Raw genomic sequence first — 20,189 nt, 5'->3', positions numbered from 1 at the left:
GTATTGCAAGCACACTGTGTGTGAGTGTGAGTGTGTGTGTGTGTTGTAAAGAAGTCTGCCAGGGCTTCGAAGCTGGTTGATTGAGTTCTAAACACTTCTGAGCTTGTCTATTGGACTAATTACAGCTCTGATAATCTTAAAAAGCCAGCGTTGTAAGTGTAACCGTCTAGTAAATAAGTGTATAGATAAAAGATGATGATGGTTATATTTAGCATGTGGGTTTCTTTACAGGAAAAATTTTAAATTTACCAGTGTCGTCAGTTAGAAAAACAAGACATTGAATTCACGACATACATTCTAAACTCTTCTACAATTGCAAACTCTTTATTCTCTTTATAAATTAGGGAACACGCCCCCTTATGTATATCAAGTTTATAAAATTCCACTATATACGCAATACAACAATAGAAAGCTTTATGAATTTTTTGTATTTCTCCATCCTCTTTTCACCTTCTTCAACTTGCCTCGTATTCAATCCATTTTGGTATCGCCTTCGGCATCCTTCTTGTCGTCGCTCTTGTTTTCCTTTCTAGCATTAGCCATCTTTTCAGCCATAGCTTGAGCTTGAGCTGCCTCTTGCTTTTGTCTAAATTGCTCCTTCTTTTCTTGTTCCTTAGCCAAGTATCTACCTCTGATGACATTACCAATTGAAGCCAATTCTTCATACTTGGCAATATACTTGGCTTTACTGGCATCGTATCCATCGTCGTACAACCAATCTTCTGCCTTTTGTAATAAGCCAGTCAATTTCTCAACTTCTTCCTTCTTGGCGAATTCCTTGTATTGGTCATCTAATTTGCCTCTCAATTCATAGATGTATTCTTCTAATTGATTCTTTCTTTCTTCAGTATCAGCAACCAATTTATCTTCTGCGAGCATTTGACCTTCCTCTTCAATGAATTTTTGTAATTGAGCTTCTGGTAATGCAGCACAATCAACTTCAATAGAACAATCATTCTTCTTGACCAATTTCTTCACTTCTTTGTATTGTGGTTCAGCTGGTTGTTCATCTTCATCGTCATCTTCACCTTTTTCACCTTCGGTTGGTTCAACCAATTCTTTGACTATTTGTTCTTCAACAGTGTGAGCTGATTCAATAGTGTAGAATCCAGATGGATCGTTTCTCAACTTCAACTTAACAGCAATTGAAGATTCGCCCTCACTTGGAACAACATTACCGATCTTCCATTTAGCAACAAAGTGCTCAGTTCCCTTTGGCAATTCTTGAGGCTTGGTGTATTTAGCTTCAACTTCAAAAGATGGTCCCTTTCTGTACAATGTGATAAGCTTTGTGCTTGGGAACAAACCACCCTTTGGGAAAACTTCCAAGTGGTCTTCGTCTTCATTGTCTTCTTTATCCCAGAAGTATGAAACGGTATATTGGTTGTAGTCTTCAAATTTGAACGGTCTTACTCTGACAGTTGGTGAGTGGCAAGCACAAATGTAAGCATTACCTTTAGCAATTGCTTCATCTTGGTTCAAAGTGAATGACAATGGCTTGCCAAAAATTTCAGAAATCTTGCTCTTTACTGTTGGAATTCTTGAAGAACCACCAATAACTTCAACTGAGTCCAAGTCTTCTGACTTCAAACCAGCATCCTTCAAAGCAGCTTCAATTGGAACATGGATTCTTTCCAACAATGGCTTAACCAAGTTTTCCAAATCTTCTCTAGTTAAAGATGAGGAAACATCAACATCATTCATAACACTTTCAATATTAAATGGGGCTTGGGTGTTGGCACTCAAAACTTTCTTTAATTTCTCAGCTGCAGTCAAGACTCTGTAGTAAGCCTTTGGGTTCTCTCTAACATCAATCTTGTATTTACCTTTGAATTCATCAGCAAAGTGTTGAGCAATTGCATGGTCGAAGTTTCTACCACCAAAGTGTTTATCATAAGCAGCACCCAAAATTTTCAATTCACCTCTTTTAACAGCAGCAATGGAAACTTGGTAAGAACTGTGTCCAACGTCGACAAATGCAACTTTTTTGTATTCATCTTCTGGCAAGTCAGCGGCTTTGAAAACACCGTATCCAACAGCAGCAGCAGTCATTTCATTGACAATACGGACTGGGTTCAAACCAGCAATCCTACAAGCGTCAGCAGCAGCACGACGTTGTTTCTCAGTGTACCATCCTGGGACAGACAAACAAATATCGTTGATGTTACCCTTGGTTTCCTTAAGTGCAGTGTCCTTAATCTTGTCCAAATACATGGCTAATAATTGAGTAGCAGTAAATTCATGATCTTTACCCAAATATTTAACTTTGGCTGAAACACCATGGTCAGATTTGTTTTGAACTAATGGAACAGTAAAAAATTCTTGTTCGATCTTGAAATCTGGATGATTGTGTGGCAATCCAACAATTCTTTTCAAATTCTCAACTGTGTTTTTGATGTTTGAAGTTTGTTGGTTTTTGGCAGTTTCTCCCAAGTATCTAGATTTGGGGCCAAATCCAACCAATGATGGAGTAGAACGGTTTGATACTTCATTGACAACGATGTCAATACCTCTATTTTTGGCACAAGCAATAACAGTATTGTTGTTACCTAAATCAACACCAAATGGAACAGACATTTCTTTATAATAGTTCTTTCAATTGTAATCCTTTTGAATTGATTTCTTATTTTAATAATCCTCTTCTTTACAAATATAAGAAAAAGGTTTTCTTTATAAATATATGTATCAAAAGTCAGAAAAAGTTTTTGTTTGACTTGAGCCTAGAAGGAAATGTGGAATTGAAAAACTTCTTCGTTGTGACATTTTGAATGTCTCTCATACAATAGTAGAGATGAGAAGTTTGTTTGTGTGCGAAAAAAAGAAACTTTCTTGGCCTACGTGGTAGCATAAGCTGGGTAGTGTACTTTTACCAATACATTCTATACAATTCTTTAACATTCTAATACATTCTTAACCATTCTACACACAAAGCACACATACCACTTTCTTACTTAGTACATCCACTTTGGGTGAATTGTGATTGAGACAGAGGAGTCCCGACTGAGGAGATTCACACTTGGCCCAGAAAAAGAAAAGGCAGCACAGGAACAAATGAAGCATGTGAAACCAATGAACGATGTAGATCTGCATGTGCACGTGCACTCGCACTAATAACTCCGGGGTATCCAATCTTTTGCACCATAAACCTAACATATCAAAAAAGATCCGAGTTCGACATCACTGTCTCGTAGCAAGCTTCACTTACAATGGCTTTCACTAATCTGTCTGATAATGGGTAGGGAACAACTGTGTGTGCTATCGTGAAGAGTAAAATCAAAGTTTATAAACACTTCAAGCATTAGTCTCGTTTCCTCTTCTTGATCTGTACCAGTTAATGAACTATCTTCTTATACGTTGTCTTGATGTTGTATCTACTTATATGTTACCTCAGAGGTGCCTGTTTCTCGATATTTCCGTATGTATTCACACTTGAAAGTTCCATGTCGGAAGAGAATTGTAATGACTGTAGCGCACAGCTAGTAAAATATCTACTAATTTAGTATATAGAATTATCACCTGAGGAGGAAGTAAGTTGTCTCTTTTCCTGTCGATGATGGTGGTTTTGCACCCACCTTTTCCATACTCGCATTTTGTATGAACAACAAAGAATCAAAAAAAAGAAAAAAATTAAACGTTCACATTCATTTTGCCAACAGCATTTACACCACTTCATTTCACAACTCAATGGCTAAAAAGACTGGAGAAAATTCCAAAAAGGCAGCTGGAAACGCCCGTAAAGCCGAACAAGCCAACAAAAAGAAACAAGAACAACTAAACAAACTTGAACAAGAAGAAGCAGCCGAATGGGAAGTTGGTTCCAAAAAGGGCAACAAAAAGAAGGAAGAAGAACAATTCAAAAAGGAAGAAGCAGCTCGTAAAAAGCAAGAACGTGACTTGCTTCTTGCTGCTGAAGAAGCTAGCTTGCCTTCCAAACCAACCAAGTCGAAACAACGTGGTGCTGATAAAGTAGCTGCTAAACGTACGGGTAAAATTGATGATTTTCTTGATTTCAATAAAGATACGCCTGAACTTAGTGCTTCTGGTTTAGACAATGCATTGGCGGCATTGGCTTTAACTGGTAAAGATTCTGGTGTTTCTAATAAAGATATTGATCGTCATCCTGAACGAAGAGTTAAAGCTGCTTATAATGCTTATGAAGAGAGAAGATTACCTGAAATTAGAAAGGAGAATCCTGGTTTGAGATTACAACAGATTAAGAATCTTGTGTTTAAGGAGTTTCAAAAACTGAGTGAAAATCCAATGAATCAAGAGACTAATGTACATTATAATGCTAGCAGGGATGAATTGGAGAGTAGAAAGAAGGAAGTTAGAGAGTCAAGGGAAAAGAAGTTTAACTAAGGCTTCTTAAAAGGATTTTTGTTTGTAGATATGTAAAGAGAGAAAGTCAATTGATGTGATTATGTCCCCTGTATATATGAAGCCTCTATATGTAGTTGTGCTCTACATTCTTATGGTCTAAGCAAGTCCTATACTTATTCACACCTATCTACATAGTATAATAAACTCCCCCTACTCCTCCTGCCTATGTACTATGTTCCAATATAGTCAACAACGACATCCATCCCCCACTACCAATCAACTGCAAATAATCCTGTTCTTCTCTACCTTTAACATACTTGATCAACAATTCACATTCATCCTGGCTCAAAATCCTCAATTTAATAATATAAATTATCAAATGGAAATCAAATAAATCAGAACCATGCTGCTTCAAGAATTTATCCAATGTAGATAAATTTTGGAAATCATGGTTAACATCACCAAGGAAATCTCGATTTTCAATCACATATCCTGGTGTAGTGGTAAACATTGGATGTGGGTCCAATGGGAAAGAATCAGTCAATGATACCAAAAGAAATTCACCTGGGAAAGTAGGTTTTGCATTGGTCTTCACTTCTAATCCGTATTCATTGATTTTCAGGTACTGAATATCTGGCACATACCGGACGTCATTGCTTTCATTGACATACACTTGTGATGGTTGAGTGGAACCAGTAATCAAATCCGCTTTAACTAAAGCTTCACCACCGGTACTCACTTGATATGATCTTGGTTCAATTTCACCTTGTAATCCACCTGAAATAACACACGTTACAAATTTGGAAGAGAACTGTCCAGTGCTACTATACTTTGTTGAGTTAGGGTTGGCAATTTGAAACTTAGCCGCCATCAAGATCTCCGAATTAGTTAAAAAGTAACTATCCTTGTGTCTTTTGCATAAAACAGTTCCATCATTTCGACCCAGATCAGTTAAATCAGTGAAAACTATCCCCACTTTGTAAATGCCCAATTTAGCAGCAATTTCATCAACTAATTGTTCTTCTGGCCATTCCAGTAATGTAATCCCATCCAATTCGTCCAGCTGAGGTGGTTCAACAATCGCTTCAACAACGGCTTTTATACCCATTGGCACTTTGTCAAACTTTTCATATCTTCCATACAAGTAACCAAAACGTTGAACACCAGAAACTCTCCATACATTGATGAAATCATTCAAGATCGAATGGTTAGCATACTCCAAATGATCAATCATTCTAAACTTTTGCAATTGTAATGTTATTGGTGGTGGTTGGCATTTCGAACAGATACCTCTTGGATAAGGCTGATGGCCTTCGTTACAAGACAAGTTTATTGCATAATTTGGATTCTCCAATGGCGCTATATATGAAGACGCCAATTCCTTTTTATTAAATTTCGCCATTTGTTGATTCAAATACGCGTGATAGGAAATATGTTTGATACTATGTTCTTTCCTATATGATTCGTCCCATGGTGATAATGGGGAACAATATTCACACATTCCTTTTGATCCATGACGACACATTGATGAAATTGGACGCTGAATCATTCCATCCAACTTGTCTAACTCGTTGTCAACTGGTAATTGCTCAACACTTAGCGGACCATGTCCTGATGATTTGTTAATTGGAACACTTGTTGACGATGCCGTGGTAGTGTTACTCTTTACTGAGTTGATTGGAGCCGAACCACCTTGAGTTGAAGCTGATGGCGTAGGTAGAGCATCCCCATAGTTGATGTATAAAAGATCACCATTTCTAAAATCCAATTCAGAAACCAGTTTGTCTAGTAAAGAGCCAAGCTTAGCTTCTGAACCATTTCCAGTTGGTTTGTCTGACACAGTCACTTCATTGATATCGATGCCACTGGGAACTTTACTTGATAATTGATCAACTACTGATTGGAATAAAGATGAGGTATCAGTGTTGATACGAAACATTCCATCTTTGGATCTAAATCGAAGTATAATAGACATAGTCGATGAGTAGGTCAGTGGTAAAAAGAACGGGGTTTCTGAATAATTTTATTTTTTTGCCACAATTATAAAAATGAGAAACACGTTAAAGCAGCGCAACCCGGGCAGACCATACACTGTAATCGGGTACAACAAACTACACCTATTCGTGTTTGCTCCCATTCAACCACAAATGCCAACTCAAATCACATTCATAAGTCTAACAAAAGAAGTGGCAATTCCACTAAAGATTTTCATCAAAAACATCCCCACTGATCCAACAACTACATCATCATCATCCAATCCACAAAATACATCATCATCATCATCATCAGCTACTTCTACAACTACTACATCCCTATCAATCAATGAGAAATCTCCAATAACAATCCACAACATCAACCAAGCCAAATTGAACAACTCACAAATTGAACACATCGTAAATGCAATTTCTCCACGGCTCAAAAATTTACTATTCTATGATCTCCACAATCATCAACCACATGACCAAGAAGAAGAAGAACAAGAACAACAAGAGAGTAAAAGAGGACAATTTTTTGGTGAACCAGGAAGCAAGAATGAAAATTACTTCAAAACCAATGAATTCAAAATTGATAATTTGAAAATCGTCGTACCAGTAGATGTCTTGTTTCAAGTTCGATATAAATTAGGATTGGTTGAGTATGATGAGGCCAGAAAGTACCTACGAGATTGTGGGTTTAATTTAGTTGTTGTTGATCGACTTTTGGATAATGGTGCACTGAGTCCTTCTCCGCTTGAGGATGAAGAAGATGGTGAATCCGTTATTGAGAATGATGCGGTTATTGGTGATACCGGTGAGATAGTTGACAGAGAGATGGAAGAAGCTGGGGCAACTAATGTCACGAGTCGGCAGAAGAGACACATATTCAATGGAAAACAGATTATTGGCCATTTTGCAACTTGCATAAAGGTCTATGTATTTTAATCAAGAATCTCACGAAGTCTATTCTACGACAGTCAATCTCAGATTTTGCTTAATTAATTTGTATAATTCAGATTCTAATTACCTTCCTATTTATAAGTGTAAAGAAACACAAAACTTGGTGTTTGATTTATAGACCAGCTTCAACCCAAGTGAACAGCAAGATACCGCTATCGAACAACCAAATGTAAGTCGTTTTGCATTAGCTAAGTGTATAACCCGTCAAAGTCCTTTCAAAGTGATAGTCTCTCACTCTTTGTGCTAGGTGCTTTCATCCATGAGAAATCGTCGCAAACCGATAATAAAATGGGCGCCAATTAAACTCACTTCAAAAAGATATAATGCAGCTAGAGCAGCAACCAATCAACTATTGAATCAAACCGAAAGGGCAAGTTTCCACTCAAATTCTGTATGCAGTGTCAAATCAACTTCTCTTTGTGCTATTCCTTGTTACCAAATGAAACCAAATTTAAACCACCAAATATCCTCCAAAATTTAACCAAAAACATAGCTCGTTTTTTTTTGGAGTATTTTGTATTTTTTTATTTTTTTTTCGTATTTTGTAGTTTTTATATCAACATCAAATCCTAGTGTACAAATTATCTGAATTTCAAACATTATTATTAAGCAACGGTAATGTGTATGAGTAATGACAATATATCCACTCACTCTTCACATCTACCTGAAAACAAACTGAACCATTATTATTATTAAACCCAAAAAAAACCAATAAATCAACTGAATATCAATCATAAATCAAACAACGCCCATCTTCTTCTTCTAAAAATTCAAATATTCTCCCAACATGTCATCAAACATTTGTCCCTCTGTAATCAACTCCATCTGTTCGTGTTGTTGCAACTCAAAATCAAACAAGTCCTGAAATGGTGCTGCAGACCATATATAAAGAAAAGTAAAAGCAAGGATTATTCTCCTCAGCATAAGTAGAAACATAACGTGGAAAATTAAGAAAAAAATGGTTCGGGTGATAAAGTACTCTGTCTTCATCTAGGTTGGTCATGGAAAACAGTTACTTCAATGCTATAAATCAGTAATAACAGACATAACGCTTTGTATGATCAATTTGTATCGTGTCACTTTGATTCACATATAGAAGCAGTCAAACTCAGTTCGAGAGAAGGCATTTTCCACGTATATTAATTTCAAGACAGTTGACCACCCGGCACAAGCTGCTCCAAATTAATATACTTCCTTCTCTCGTCCATTGCGAGTTGACACATCTCCTGATATGCAGGTGACATCGACAAATTGAAAAGCAGTTATGGTATTATTATCCTGACAAGCAGAGAACTGCAATCCTTTCCTTTCTCCCTAAAATTATTAACTGCATCTTTCTTCATACCGAAATAGCCAGACGTAAATTATTTTCCTTTTCCAATATTTCCACTAGTGTGCGTTGAGGTTGTTGCTTTTCTTCTTCAATTGACAAAATTACTGCTGAATTTTGCCCCAGTTCATATAATGACAAGTTTGATTCTTGAGTGCTAACTTCGGTAGTTGATTGTTGTTGTGATGGTACATCTTTGAGTGTTTCATGTGAGGTGTTTTCAATTGAATCTTTAGTTTTAACTTCACCAAATATGAAATCATTGAAATCTGATTTACTATTCAATGTGAAATCCATTGGTGAGCTAGCTGATGAATGTATACTTATTGGTGATAAGTAATTGTAAAAAGTTTTATCATTCATAGGTTGTAGTGAGTTGTTGTTTTCTTGACATTGTTCTCGGTCTTCTTCTTCTTCTACTTCACTTTTGACATGAACATCAGGTGAAGAGGTGATAGAGGAGTTTCTAGTTGATGATGGAGGAGTGACTGCTGTAGTGGGGCTAGCCTTTTCCTTCCTGGAACAATATTTTCTCTTCTTAGATGGTAGTTGTGATTCAGATGGTTGGACTTTTACCTGTACATCAGATGGAGAGGATTCTTCATGTTTGTGTAAATCTTCATGTTCGTGATCATCCTCGTCATCATCTTCCTCATCCACTTCCGTATGATCTCCTCCCTTTCGATTACTTCCACCTCTTCTTGATCCATTCAAATTGGAATGGATTTGATTCTTCAACTCAGATACATCTTCCAATCCCAATTCTTCAATTGATATTTGATCTTGAATGGGCATCTTTTCCAACAATTGTTGGTAACCAGAAGTTAATTTTTGTAAACTTTCCTCCAATTTAACCACATAAACTTCAAGATATTCAACGTGTCTTCTCTTCTTTTCTCTTGAAGCATGAGCTGCTCTTCTATTTCTTAAAATACGTTCAATCTTGCGTTGTTCTTTCTCTTCTTGAGTTTTAGCTCTCTTTCTTGGTGGTAATGTAGAAGCAGTAGCAACAGTACTTGTAGTAGTAATAATAGGTGTAGTTGTAGTTGTTGTTGTATCTAGTATTGAAGTTGTAACATCGTTGGTTGTATTATTATTAAGATGTGATGATGATGTGGTATTAACAGTGGTATCTATGTCTAACATATTATGTGTATGTGTGTGTGTTAATTTGGTTGTAAAAACAAAATTGTAAATTGTAATTTGGTAATTTTTATTTGATTTGTTGTCCTCTTTTTATATATTTTTTTTTTTTTTTGTTGATCTGTTGTGTCGTAATTAAAAATATATATATATTATTTTTGTTACAGTGTACACTACTTTTACTAAAGAAATAAAAAAACATAGCCCACTCTTACAGTTTGTGTTTGTGTTTGTAATTTATTTTTATTATTTTTATTTTTATTTTTGGTCGTGTAAATACTTATATATATAATCATTTGCCACCCAACCAACAAGGAGTTAACTGCTCCATATTTGTTTGTTTGTTTTAACAAAGGGGAGTGTGATTGGTAGTCTTTATTTGTTTGTTTGATTGATTGTTTGTTTCAAATAAAAAGGAGTTGTTCTTAGGAAAACATCATCAAAATGGAACATGATACAAAGCTTATTTTTGTTATGCTACATCTACTAAAAGCTAATATTATGTTAGAGATTTTCCTACTAATAGACTAAATAACAAACAGTACCAGTTGCAAATACTACTACAGAGAAATCTGCTCACTTCAAAGTCAATTGAATTTGGAAAGGAGGGTGTTATACACACAAACCAAATGTTTTGCTACTCGTTTTCGTTACATACGTTTCTCTATCCCTTTTCCCCTATCTTTAGTTACACCTCCTTCTACAGTACGCACATCATATTATTATTACACGATTAATTCCTTTAGTAACATAATCGTCCCACACTTTCGGCATCTTTATATGGTCTAACATTCCTTTTCTGTCATTAATTGCATGTTACATAAACGCATTAACTAAAAATACCATTCTTTTGTGGAAGATAGAAGAAGGGCTTAACTTTACTTCTAATTGTGTTTTGATGCACGTGCAAAATTTCAAAACACTAAAGGAAAAAAAAAAAAAACTCCTTTCCCCAATTCTAGATTTTTGGGAAATGGAACAAAAATCAATAAAATACAACTCAAAGGAAAATTGGGCAAAGACTAGCGAATGACCTTAGTCGTTCACTCCTGAAACTTTAATACTCACAGTTTGAGTAAGAAGAAAGGAAGTGTTTTTTTCCAACTCTGTTTGAGGCAGTCTAATACATGTTGAAACACGAAAAAAAAAGAAAAAAAGAAAATGGATCAACTTCCTACTCTAACGCGTCTGAAAATAAAACGGTCGTCTTGGAATCGACACTACTTTCCATGTACCGCGTCTTCTTCCAATTGTTTGTAGTTTTTAAAGGCAAGTTTGTACATGCATGTACTAAACAATAGCCTATATGGATTGACAAGGATTCTGAATTCAGCTAAAAATCGCAGAATTACACTTTTCGTTTTTGAATGGTCTACCTTGTAAACCTGTGTCTGTGAATTGAAGAAATACCCTAGAAATACAATTCCTCGACTCACCACTCCCTCTTCCTACAGACATTCTTCTTGCTTTTAGAGTTAGCTACGACACAGCACTCTACACTAGTGCAGTCCCTTAGTCAATGAAAGTCTAAAAAAAAATCCCCTTTGAATTACCGTACGATATCGTCCACCACATTCCATCTCTTCTAATTACATCGCATAAACTAAAATTTAATCCAAAGAACCCTTTTCTTTCATACCCTTTTCTGGTCAAATTTTTTCTTCTTTTGCTTTTACCGGAATTGAATCAAGATGAGCTAATATTAATCCCTCGTTTAATATGTTAGAAAACTGATGATAATTGAACCTGCAAAACGGTTAATGCAATTTCCTTTTTCAAAAGGGGGTGTTTGTAATTAATCGTACGTCGGAATCGTAAAATATAATACATCTCTATATTAGTTTACTTTGGATTAGCCCATTAAGAAGTGCTTGCTCTGTTCTATCGCTCCACTTTTATAGACAAAGTTTTTGGAGCACATTGCAAATCAACACTAATTTCAATCAATCATTTGTCGCTTACAAGAACATTTTTATTTAATATTGATGCAAAAAAAAAGTAAATTCGATTCTCGATGTAGTTGCAAAGATAAAAAAAAACCACTATTTACTACCAAATTGGAAAAGGGGAAATCTCCATTCTGTACATGTTTAGCTCTGTAGGCTACCCAATTGAGTGATGATTACAGTTAGTAAATCCTATCAAAGAACCCGTCATTACAGTATATACGCATAAGCCAAAGAAAAAGAATTTTGACTCTTGATGGAGAAAATGCGCTTAATTTTCTTTTTTTTCTTTCAGATTTGGTGATGGGGAAAATTTATGACTCCATTATCTTGCATCAAAAGTAAGAATCTCCAAAACCCACAGCTGTATTCCCATCATAGGTATATACATACTACCTACCTACACAACTAGCAGTCAAACCTACTACTTCCCCACTGCCACGGTTTCCCGCAATGATGAAATCAGTGCTATCGATCCAATCACACGTTGTACATGGCTACGTCGGAGGTCGAGCGGCCATCTTCCCACTACAAACACAAGGCTGGGAAGTAGATAATATCAACACGGTCCATTTTTCAAATCATACGGGATATGGCCATTTCACAGGACTGAAGTTGGGTCGTGATGAATTGAAGCTGATTATGGATCAATTGATTAATCAGTTGCAAATTGAGTATGGTGCTGTTATTACGGGTTATGTGCCTAATGCAGAGTTGATACTGTGTATTAGGGAGTATATTGTTGCCATGAAGGATAAGACGCGAAAGTTGAAACAAGATGGACATGAGAGTAACGGAGGAGCTGCTCATTTGGATGGCAATGTAGCTTCGTCTTTGATTTACTTGATGGATCCAGTGATGGGAGATAACAACTACATGTACGTTGACCAATCATGTGTTGATGAATATCGCAGGCTAATCCACAGTGACGTTGTTGATATAATTACGCCTAATCAATTTGAATTGGAATTACTCGTTGATAACAAAATCACCAATCGTGAATCAATTAAAGATGCAATCATGTACTTGCATGACAAATGTCATATTCCATATGTTGTAATCACATCGGTTGATGCTCAGGTGATTAATCTGCAGCTGGCTGACGGAGCTGGTGAGGGAGAAGATTATATATATTGTGTCATTTCAACAAAATCTCACCCATCAAGTGATGCTCAAATGAGGATGTTTCAAATACCAACAATCAAGTCGTACTTTACTGGTGTCGGTGACTTGTTTTCAGCGTTGCTATTAGACAAATTTGTAGCTAATAACGTGGGATCTGATACTGATGATGACTTGAATCGATTATCCAAATCAGTCAATCAAGTATTGACAATAATGGCCAAAACGTTGAAACTTACACATAAATTAGGTATGCAACAAGCACAAACTGCCGTTTTGAACAATAAGAATGGTGTTGAGAAGGGTGCAAGTGAAGCATCTCAACACAAGGAAGATGCAATTGTGGGCAAGATCAATGATGGTGAAACGATGAAGTATTTTGAATTGAAAGTTATTCAAGCAAAGGAGTTTTACAATTACAACGGTGATGGAGAGTTTAAAGAGATGACTTTTATAGAGTAGATATAATCATAGACAATGCTAAACTGATGCAATTCTCATGCCAACGCAAAAGGGTCTAACTTATATGCTCTATTATTGTGCCAGGGAATTTGCTGATTTTGGATTTTTCAACTTTTCTTTTCGTGGCTTTATATCTGATACTTCGATATGTTCCACGGAAAGGAATGCTGCTGCACCATTTAGAAAGTGGTTGACCACGGACATGCCGCCAAGTCCGAGAAACAAAAACAACCGTTTGTTCAATCTTAATTTTCCAAAATGACTTGTCATAATCAAACAGATTGTAGAAGAATGCTTTATCAACCATCACATCCATATAAACATCATGTTTCTGATTTAACAACATTTTGGGAATTTTGTCATAGTGTAATTTACCAAAACTTAGACAAAGATTTTTAAGAAATGGCATCCTCTGAAGTAATTGTCCCAAGCCAATAATTGTAGTTAGACGATCAAAATAATGCAAACTAAACTGCTCAACTTCTCCAACAATACATAATTCGAGTACCCAGTCTATAGGAAAATCAATTGGAGCTCTACTTTTCTCATCTTTATTTGCCAAGTTCTTCCTTACTGCATTGAAATATAACGTCAATCTCCTCGGTGCAATAGGCTCTAAAAATGACTTGTAACTCCTCATTTTGATGAAAATGTCAACAGCCATATTAAGTTCCAACTCAACGAGGTTTCTAAATCTCGAGCAAGAGTCATCCAATATATCCATAGTCAAATGACAATCTCTTGCAAGCCAAGAATCAATAAAGTTCACCTTACTGGGGAATACATTGAGTCTTCTAGGATCAAGAAGAATAGTTTTTGTTCCAAGAACGAGCAAATAAGGATTGACTAGATAGGTCTTTTGGTAACTACTATCATCCATCCATAGTAGGAGACTACTCAGAAACCTTCCATAACGCCTTATCAAATGTCCAACAATATCAAACTCAAAAATAACGAACTTTCTATAATCTCTACCATAGGCAACACCTCCAGTTTTGATAAAAATTCGATCTTGAAATAATTCATTGGCTTTTGCAACACATTCTTGCGTAGTTTTAACACATCTCCCATATTTAGGCAACAATTGACCTTTAACAATTTTATCTTCTATAGTTTCCCCTTGCAATCTCTTGTATCCAACCCCACTGTTTCCCAAAATTCTAAACAGTTTTACTTGTGGTAATAAATTCAACCATGGAATAATGGTTTCTTTGGGGAAATGGAGTAGATTTTTCTCAATGGGGAGGACTTTGACGAGTAATTCAACTGGTAAGTCGGAAAGATCCATTTTATGGGAGATTTCAGAGGGCTGAGTATAATCAGGATACATTCTTGGGGATATTATGTTATGAAGAGCAGTAAAGGATTTCTTGAGGAAACACCAAAGAGGTCGTCTGTCCTGACACAAAGTAAAATATTCTCTTAGCGAAAACACAATCAGCACTTTTACGAGACAGCAACTTCCACAAATACTAGAACTATTTGAGCAGTCACAGGTGATGAAAAGGCAAAATATGGCCATACGATTGCAATCGTTTACATTTTGAGTCAAGGTATCTGTTTTTGGCTCTAGTTTGAGATGTTTTCTGAGATTACACTTTTTTCTTTTTCGATATGCTGGGAACGATCTTACATGAATTAGTTACTTTGCTTTTTGTTAAATAAAAAGTATACATAAACTATAAAATTATAACCACGTAATGAAGAAATGAAAAGGGGGTGGTAAATGCTTCAACTGCAATTGGTTTATATTTTCAAGAAAAAAAGGTGACATGGACAAAGCATCCTCTAGCTCTCTTTCTAACTTGTCTATTCCCTCTTATGAGGTCCATACATGTTATCTTGTAAGTACTGGAACGTTCCAATATCTTCCATTCTCTTCAACAATCTAGCAATAGGTGGAGAGTAAAATGGATCAGTCAAGATGAATTGTAACCCATCAGCCAAAAGACCTCTCTCCTTGGCATAGATAAAGTAAAAATTTAGTGGTAGACTGTTGAAAGCACCATGTTCATACAATGTCTTCACAATAGGGTTAACCAATTTACTTAAATTGTTATTGTCGAGAATTTCAAGCACAATGGGGGTGATGATATTTGATTGGTTCAAAGCCACTATTATATCATTAATATTTGAAGAAACCAATTGAGAATTCACAACTGTGTTGATGGCATTGTTCAAGAATTGACTCAATGAGCCCGAGTATCTATCATCAACATCAGATGCTCTCTTTGACATCAAGTACTCTTCCATTCTTTTCACTCTTTTAATCTCTTCTTTATCCAAGTCAAGATAAACCACTTCATCTTTGTTTTTATTGTCTTCATCAACCACATCTTCGGAAGTTGCTTTAGTTTTGAATCCATAAGAATTCAATCCCAAATCTTCAGCCAACGGAGGTGTTTTTGGAACCTTGATTTGAGATTTATTAGTGTCATTGGTATTGGCTTTCGATGTAGTATTCATAATCACGTCGGCGAGGAAAGGAACTGTCAATGACGCACCACCTCCAATATCGGTCAATAGCCAACCAATCCACACATTATTTGGTGATGATAATGCACCACCAGCAAAATCAGCCACTTTTTGATTGTTGGTCTTGTTTCCCAATAATTGTTCATAAGTGGATGGAATTATTCCCGACTGTTGGACAGTATTCATAATTTGAGTCAAGTTAAGATCAATACTTATTCCATTAAGATTGATAGTACTATTTTCACTGCCCATATCTCCCGATAACAACAATTCAATATAATTGACTAAATTATCAATTTGTGTTTGGTTATTTGTTATTTCCTCAAGTATGCTGGGAATTAAACCAGATTGTTCAACAGATTGGAAAAGGTGAACGTATTGGTCAACAGCAGCTTGATTGTATGTCAAGTTGCCATCATCTCTCTTGTCTATAGTGGAGTCGTACTCGTCTGCTGAACCCAATGAAGCTATTTCATCGAGAATATGATCGTATTGCAGGAAATCAAAACTGTGAACTAGTTGCGAACAGCAAACAAGTGCTGCTGGTATAAGTGAAGTTAACCTCATGGGGGTAGAAACTGTAGTGGTTGTTGTAGAGGTGACTGTGTATAGACCTTCAAAGAAATGACTCAACAAGATGTAAAGATATCTGTTGTGTAGTAGAAGTAGTAGTAGTAGTAGTAGTAGTTGAAGATGAGTGTTTTGATCTTAGACTTAGTTAAATGAACTCCCTTTGAATGAACGAATAAAAAGCGAATAGTATGGGAAGGTGGGTATGTGAACCTTTGGGTATTTGTAGTGTTGTCGTTGGAAGAAAGAAAGGAAGAAAAAGTATTGAGTAAAAGTTCCTGAAGTGAAATTAAAATAAAAAGTTACTTGACTTTTCCCTCTTTTCTTTTCTTTTCTGTTCTTTTTTTTTGCGTTTCTTTCCTCTTGTGATTTGAAGGAAATATACAAGGGTTTATTAGTTTTCAATTACTCCTCTTTTTAGTAGAGTGATATATTATTATTGTTGTTGTTATTATTTGGTATTGTGCAATAAGCGCTGAATGTCTTTCTGTTTTTTATTCCCCAAAAAAAGAAATAAATTAATATTACACAATAGTATATACTATGTTACATATATATTACTTACTTACTTTTTATTTCTTTTTTTGGGTCGTACGGCGGTAGAATGGGAATGCAATGGGAGAGACGAACCAAAAGCAAAGTGCGGATATAACAGCACTATATATTATGTTATTAACGAGTGATGAATTATACAACCTTTTTCCGTAATAGCACATCACACCTTTCACACGTTTCATTACTTATTTTCTTCTTCTTGAAACGTAAAAACTCAACTTTTCCACATGTGGTGAAACACTTCAACTGAGCTGTCATTTTCTATTTGAACTTTGTCATACCTTGATACTGTAATATAAATGTTGTTGAAAAATCTGTACCTGCTCTCTCCAAACTTTACTGGATGATTGTATGGTAGCGTTTGTATTTCCCAATTAGGAAATCTTTTTTTTTCAATTTTTAATTTTTTAATTTTTAATTTTTTTTTCTTTTTTCTCCTTCAATGACACACTCGCATACAGAGAGAGAGAGAGAAAGTGACACCACTGTATTATTTCTTTCCACACATATCTAATGATATCTCAATATATTGGCATCATGCTACCTCAATCTTAGTCTCTGTAAGGACGTATTACTATGAAATACCTAGCCATTTTTTCTACTTTCCCACTTCAATCTGTGTATGCACGTGATTTTATAAATTCGGTTGCAAAAATAGAATCATCTGTCATTCCTGTATATAATACTGCATACACAATATCAAAGCTGTACTTTCCTAATTAGGCAAGTCAAATCATTGCATCCAGATTTTCTCAAATCTCCTATACGCACAAAGCTGGAAACTTCAATTTCATAACCAAATCTGGTTATAATCTAAAACCCGACAGTTGTGACTCCACGCTGAATCCAACTAATGACACAATAGACACAATAACCAAGAAAGTAGTTCATTTATGTTTACATTGTAATCACTGCTCTCCTCCCTAATACGGTAATCCCTTCGAAAGGTTCCTGATTTCCTTATACCTTACTTTAAAAAAGGAAGTCACAGGACCAATATTTTATCTCGAATGCAAACCTTTTTCTTTTTTTAAGCTTTCAAGTTTTATCAACTTTTTTAATCCACTTTTTTTTTTTTTTCTTTTCCTTTCCTTATAGGATTATATCCATTCGTTTACTTTTTGGGTTCATTTAGCTGGTTATTGATTTGCAAAGAGTACCACCTCGATTGAAAAAGAAGAAGAAGAACACAGAATTATCAGCTTGGCTTCATATCAGATCTTCACTACAAACCAACAACAATGTACCTAACAAACATATTTATCATATTATTCTGCCTATTCACGTCATTGGTGCAATGTATACCAATGTCACCAATCCCACAAGGTTCGGAGCTTTCCATTAGAGAAGAAATGGACCAACTTATTGAGTCACACTGGAATTCAGATGATGCTAGCTTATACTATGACTTGATAGATATGTTTAGCAACGAAGATTTACTTGCAAAGAGAGACGATAATAATGACGATCTTCAAAACACAATCAACTTTGTTATTGAAAAACTCAACTCATCAGGCATCATTTGGGACTTGTTGGATTCTATTGCTGATAATCCAGACAGAGTTGAGTACTTGGCTAACTTGACTTCATCTTTACTTGGTGGTATGAATATCACCATCAATGTTGCTGATATTTTGAGTGGAAACAGTCCATTGGCTTCATTGACTAAATATGTCAATTACACTGCTGTTTACAACGCAGTCATGGATAGTGGATTGGTTACTTCTTTAGCCGATGGTCTTTTATTAGATTCCAGCTTCAGACCAAGATTAGCTGATATCGTCAGTAGAGTTGTGTGGTCACAAAGAGATTTGTTGTTGTACATTTTTACCACGGTTTTCCAAAAGAGAGAATATATGTTCAAAAGAGGAACTGTCAATCAAGCTGATATAAACTTGTGGCTGAGCTTGCTTAAAGCTGCTGACAATACAGGTTCTGAATCAACAACTTCTTCAAGCTCATCTGGAGGCTACACAATTGATCCAAACATCTTTTCGTCACTCATGAATTTGAACTCCCAAGTTGCTCAAACACAATCATCAAGTTCTGCTTCTCAAAGTGCAACATCTGCAAACTCAAGACAATCGGCATCTGCATCATCAGCTTTGTCTGCATTGGGCTCCGCTGCATCTACAGCTTTATCATCGGTTTCAAAGTCTGCCAATGCTTCTTCTTCGTCATCATCATCACGTGCAGTGGTCACGGCCTCTTCTTCCACTTCAGTTAGCTCAAGTGAATACAGTGGAAGTTTGGGTTCTTTTGTTGAAAATGCTGCTGGTGCAGTTTTGGGATCAAACATTGTTGGTACAGTAGCAGACGATGTTTTGAATGCTTTAAACGATACTGGTTTTGCTGTTTACTTTGTCAAGAGGTTTTTGTCTGATGATGCTTATCTCAACATGACTGCAGCAATTGCTGATTCATTGATGTCTTCTGGTACTATCAACATTGATTTGAGTGGAGTAAATGTAACCAGTCTTGTTGATACAGTTTTGGGTGATCCATCTACAATTGTTGGTGCTGTGGGCAGCTTATTGAGTGGTAACTCAAGTGCACTTTCAGGTACTTTGGGTAAATATTCTGGTGCTATTCAATCACTTATTGGCGATATTGAAGCTACTGGTTTGTTTGCTAGATTGAACAGCTATATTTTTGGTAACTCAAGCAGCAGCAGTGCCAGCAGCTCGACCACCCAAGCTACATCATCAACTGCTAAGAAGGAAGTCGTTTCTGTCAGTGCCTCTGCAACTTCCAGTGCGAAAGATGAAAAGAAATTGGAAACCAGCGTTGTTGCCAGTGTCTCACCTACCAACAGTGCTGTTTCTCGTTCAGCAAAGAGTTCCAATGATGCATCAACTGGCAATGCTTTGACAATGAAGGCATTATTCTTCACCCAAGCTGTTTTACTCGTTGGTATCTTTGCCTTTTAAAACTAGGATTCTGCCTATATTGCAAGACAACACAATCAAAAAAGATGAAGCTAGCATTGCAGATTTCAAAATACCTCACACTTAGTGAGTATATCCACAACAAACGTCATGTGCATAATAGTCGATTGTTTCGTTATTTATATTTACACGTTGCTTTTCTTTTCATTTCCTTTCAAAATTTCTTGATTGACTACACTGTGCAGTCACAGTTGTCTTTCTATTTTATAACTATACAGTTTAATACCAAATTTTCAGTACATCTTTTCATTATAGGCATAGTTACGTAGAAGAAGGTGATAATGTATTGTTTTTTTATTGTGCAAAAAGATTGCGCTTCTTAACATAAGCAATCTAGTGAAAACAAAAAATAATAGTTTTTTCCGTTATGAAAGGGTTTCTG

The 20,189-nt window shown here is 35.9% G+C and overlaps 9 protein-coding genes across 9 annotated transcripts; 4 read left to right on the top strand and 5 right to left on the bottom strand. All coding sequences in view use genetic code 12, as the record gives it.

Annotated features, from left to right (window-relative positions):
* Positions 1-471: 471 nt before the first annotated feature.
* On the bottom strand, positions 472-2,577 carry MSI3 (adenyl-nucleotide exchange factor; the record flags this gene model as incomplete). Its single annotated transcript, XM_067695000.1, has 1 exon — positions 472-2,577. The coding sequence occupies one exon, from the start codon at positions 2,575-2,577 to the stop codon at positions 472-474; it is 2,106 nt and encodes a 701-aa protein (XP_067550641.1).
* A 1,107-nt stretch (positions 2,578-3,684) lies between these two features.
* Positions 3,685-4,359, top strand: I9W82_000615 (uncharacterized protein; the record flags this gene model as incomplete). Its single annotated transcript, XM_067694999.1, has 1 exon — positions 3,685-4,359. The coding sequence occupies one exon, from the start codon at positions 3,685-3,687 to the stop codon at positions 4,357-4,359; it is 675 nt and encodes a 224-aa protein (XP_067550640.1).
* A 184-nt stretch (positions 4,360-4,543) lies between these two features.
* NPL4 (Npl4p) lies at positions 4,544-6,295 on the bottom strand (the record flags this gene model as incomplete). Its single annotated transcript, XM_067694998.1, has 1 exon — positions 4,544-6,295. One exon carries the CDS (start codon positions 6,293-6,295, stop codon positions 4,544-4,546), a length of 1,752 nt encoding a protein of 583 aa, XP_067550639.1.
* A 172-nt stretch (positions 6,296-6,467) lies between these two features.
* Positions 6,468-7,241, top strand: I9W82_000613 (uncharacterized protein; the record flags this gene model as incomplete). The annotated part of the gene is made up of 1 exon (XM_067694997.1): positions 6,468-7,241. The coding sequence occupies one exon, from the start codon at positions 6,468-6,470 to the stop codon at positions 7,239-7,241; it is 774 nt and encodes a 257-aa protein (XP_067550638.1).
* Positions 7,242-8,595: 1,354 nt separating this feature from the next.
* On the bottom strand, positions 8,596-9,732 carry HAC1 (transcription factor; the record flags this gene model as incomplete). Its single annotated transcript, XM_067694996.1, has 1 exon — positions 8,596-9,732. The coding sequence occupies one exon, from the start codon at positions 9,730-9,732 to the stop codon at positions 8,596-8,598; it is 1,137 nt and encodes a 378-aa protein (XP_067550637.1).
* A 2,396-nt stretch (positions 9,733-12,128) lies between these two features.
* Positions 12,129-13,259, top strand: BUD16 (putative pyridoxal kinase; the record flags this gene model as incomplete). Its single annotated transcript, XM_067694995.1, has 1 exon — positions 12,129-13,259. The coding sequence occupies one exon, from the start codon at positions 12,129-12,131 to the stop codon at positions 13,257-13,259; it is 1,131 nt and encodes a 376-aa protein (XP_067550636.1).
* A 55-nt stretch (positions 13,260-13,314) lies between these two features.
* On the bottom strand, positions 13,315-14,589 carry I9W82_000610 (uncharacterized protein; the record flags this gene model as incomplete). The annotated part of the gene is made up of 1 exon (XM_067694994.1): positions 13,315-14,589. One exon carries the CDS (start codon positions 14,587-14,589, stop codon positions 13,315-13,317), a length of 1,275 nt encoding a protein of 424 aa, XP_067550635.1.
* Positions 14,590-15,068: 479 nt separating this feature from the next.
* On the bottom strand, positions 15,069-16,301 carry I9W82_000609 (uncharacterized protein; the record flags this gene model as incomplete). Its single annotated transcript, XM_067694992.1, has 1 exon — positions 15,069-16,301. One exon carries the CDS (start codon positions 16,299-16,301, stop codon positions 15,069-15,071), a length of 1,233 nt encoding a protein of 410 aa, XP_067550634.1.
* A 1,799-nt stretch (positions 16,302-18,100) lies between these two features.
* On the top strand, positions 18,101-19,789 carry PGA45 (Pga45p; the record flags this gene model as incomplete). The annotated part of the gene is made up of 1 exon (XM_067694991.1): positions 18,101-19,789. One exon carries the CDS (start codon positions 18,101-18,103, stop codon positions 19,787-19,789), a length of 1,689 nt encoding a protein of 562 aa, XP_067550633.1.
* Positions 19,790-20,189: the final 400 nt, after the last annotated feature.

The sequence above is a fragment of the Candida metapsilosis genome, assembly GCF_017655625.1.
Source record: "Candida metapsilosis strain BP57 chromosome Unknown scaffold1, whole genome shotgun sequence".
Lineage (NCBI taxonomy): Eukaryota > Fungi > Ascomycota > Pichiomycetes > Serinales > Debaryomycetaceae > Lodderomyces > Lodderomyces metapsilosis.
Note: the sequence above shows the minus strand (reverse complement) of the source record. Positions and strands in the feature narration are given on the sequence as shown.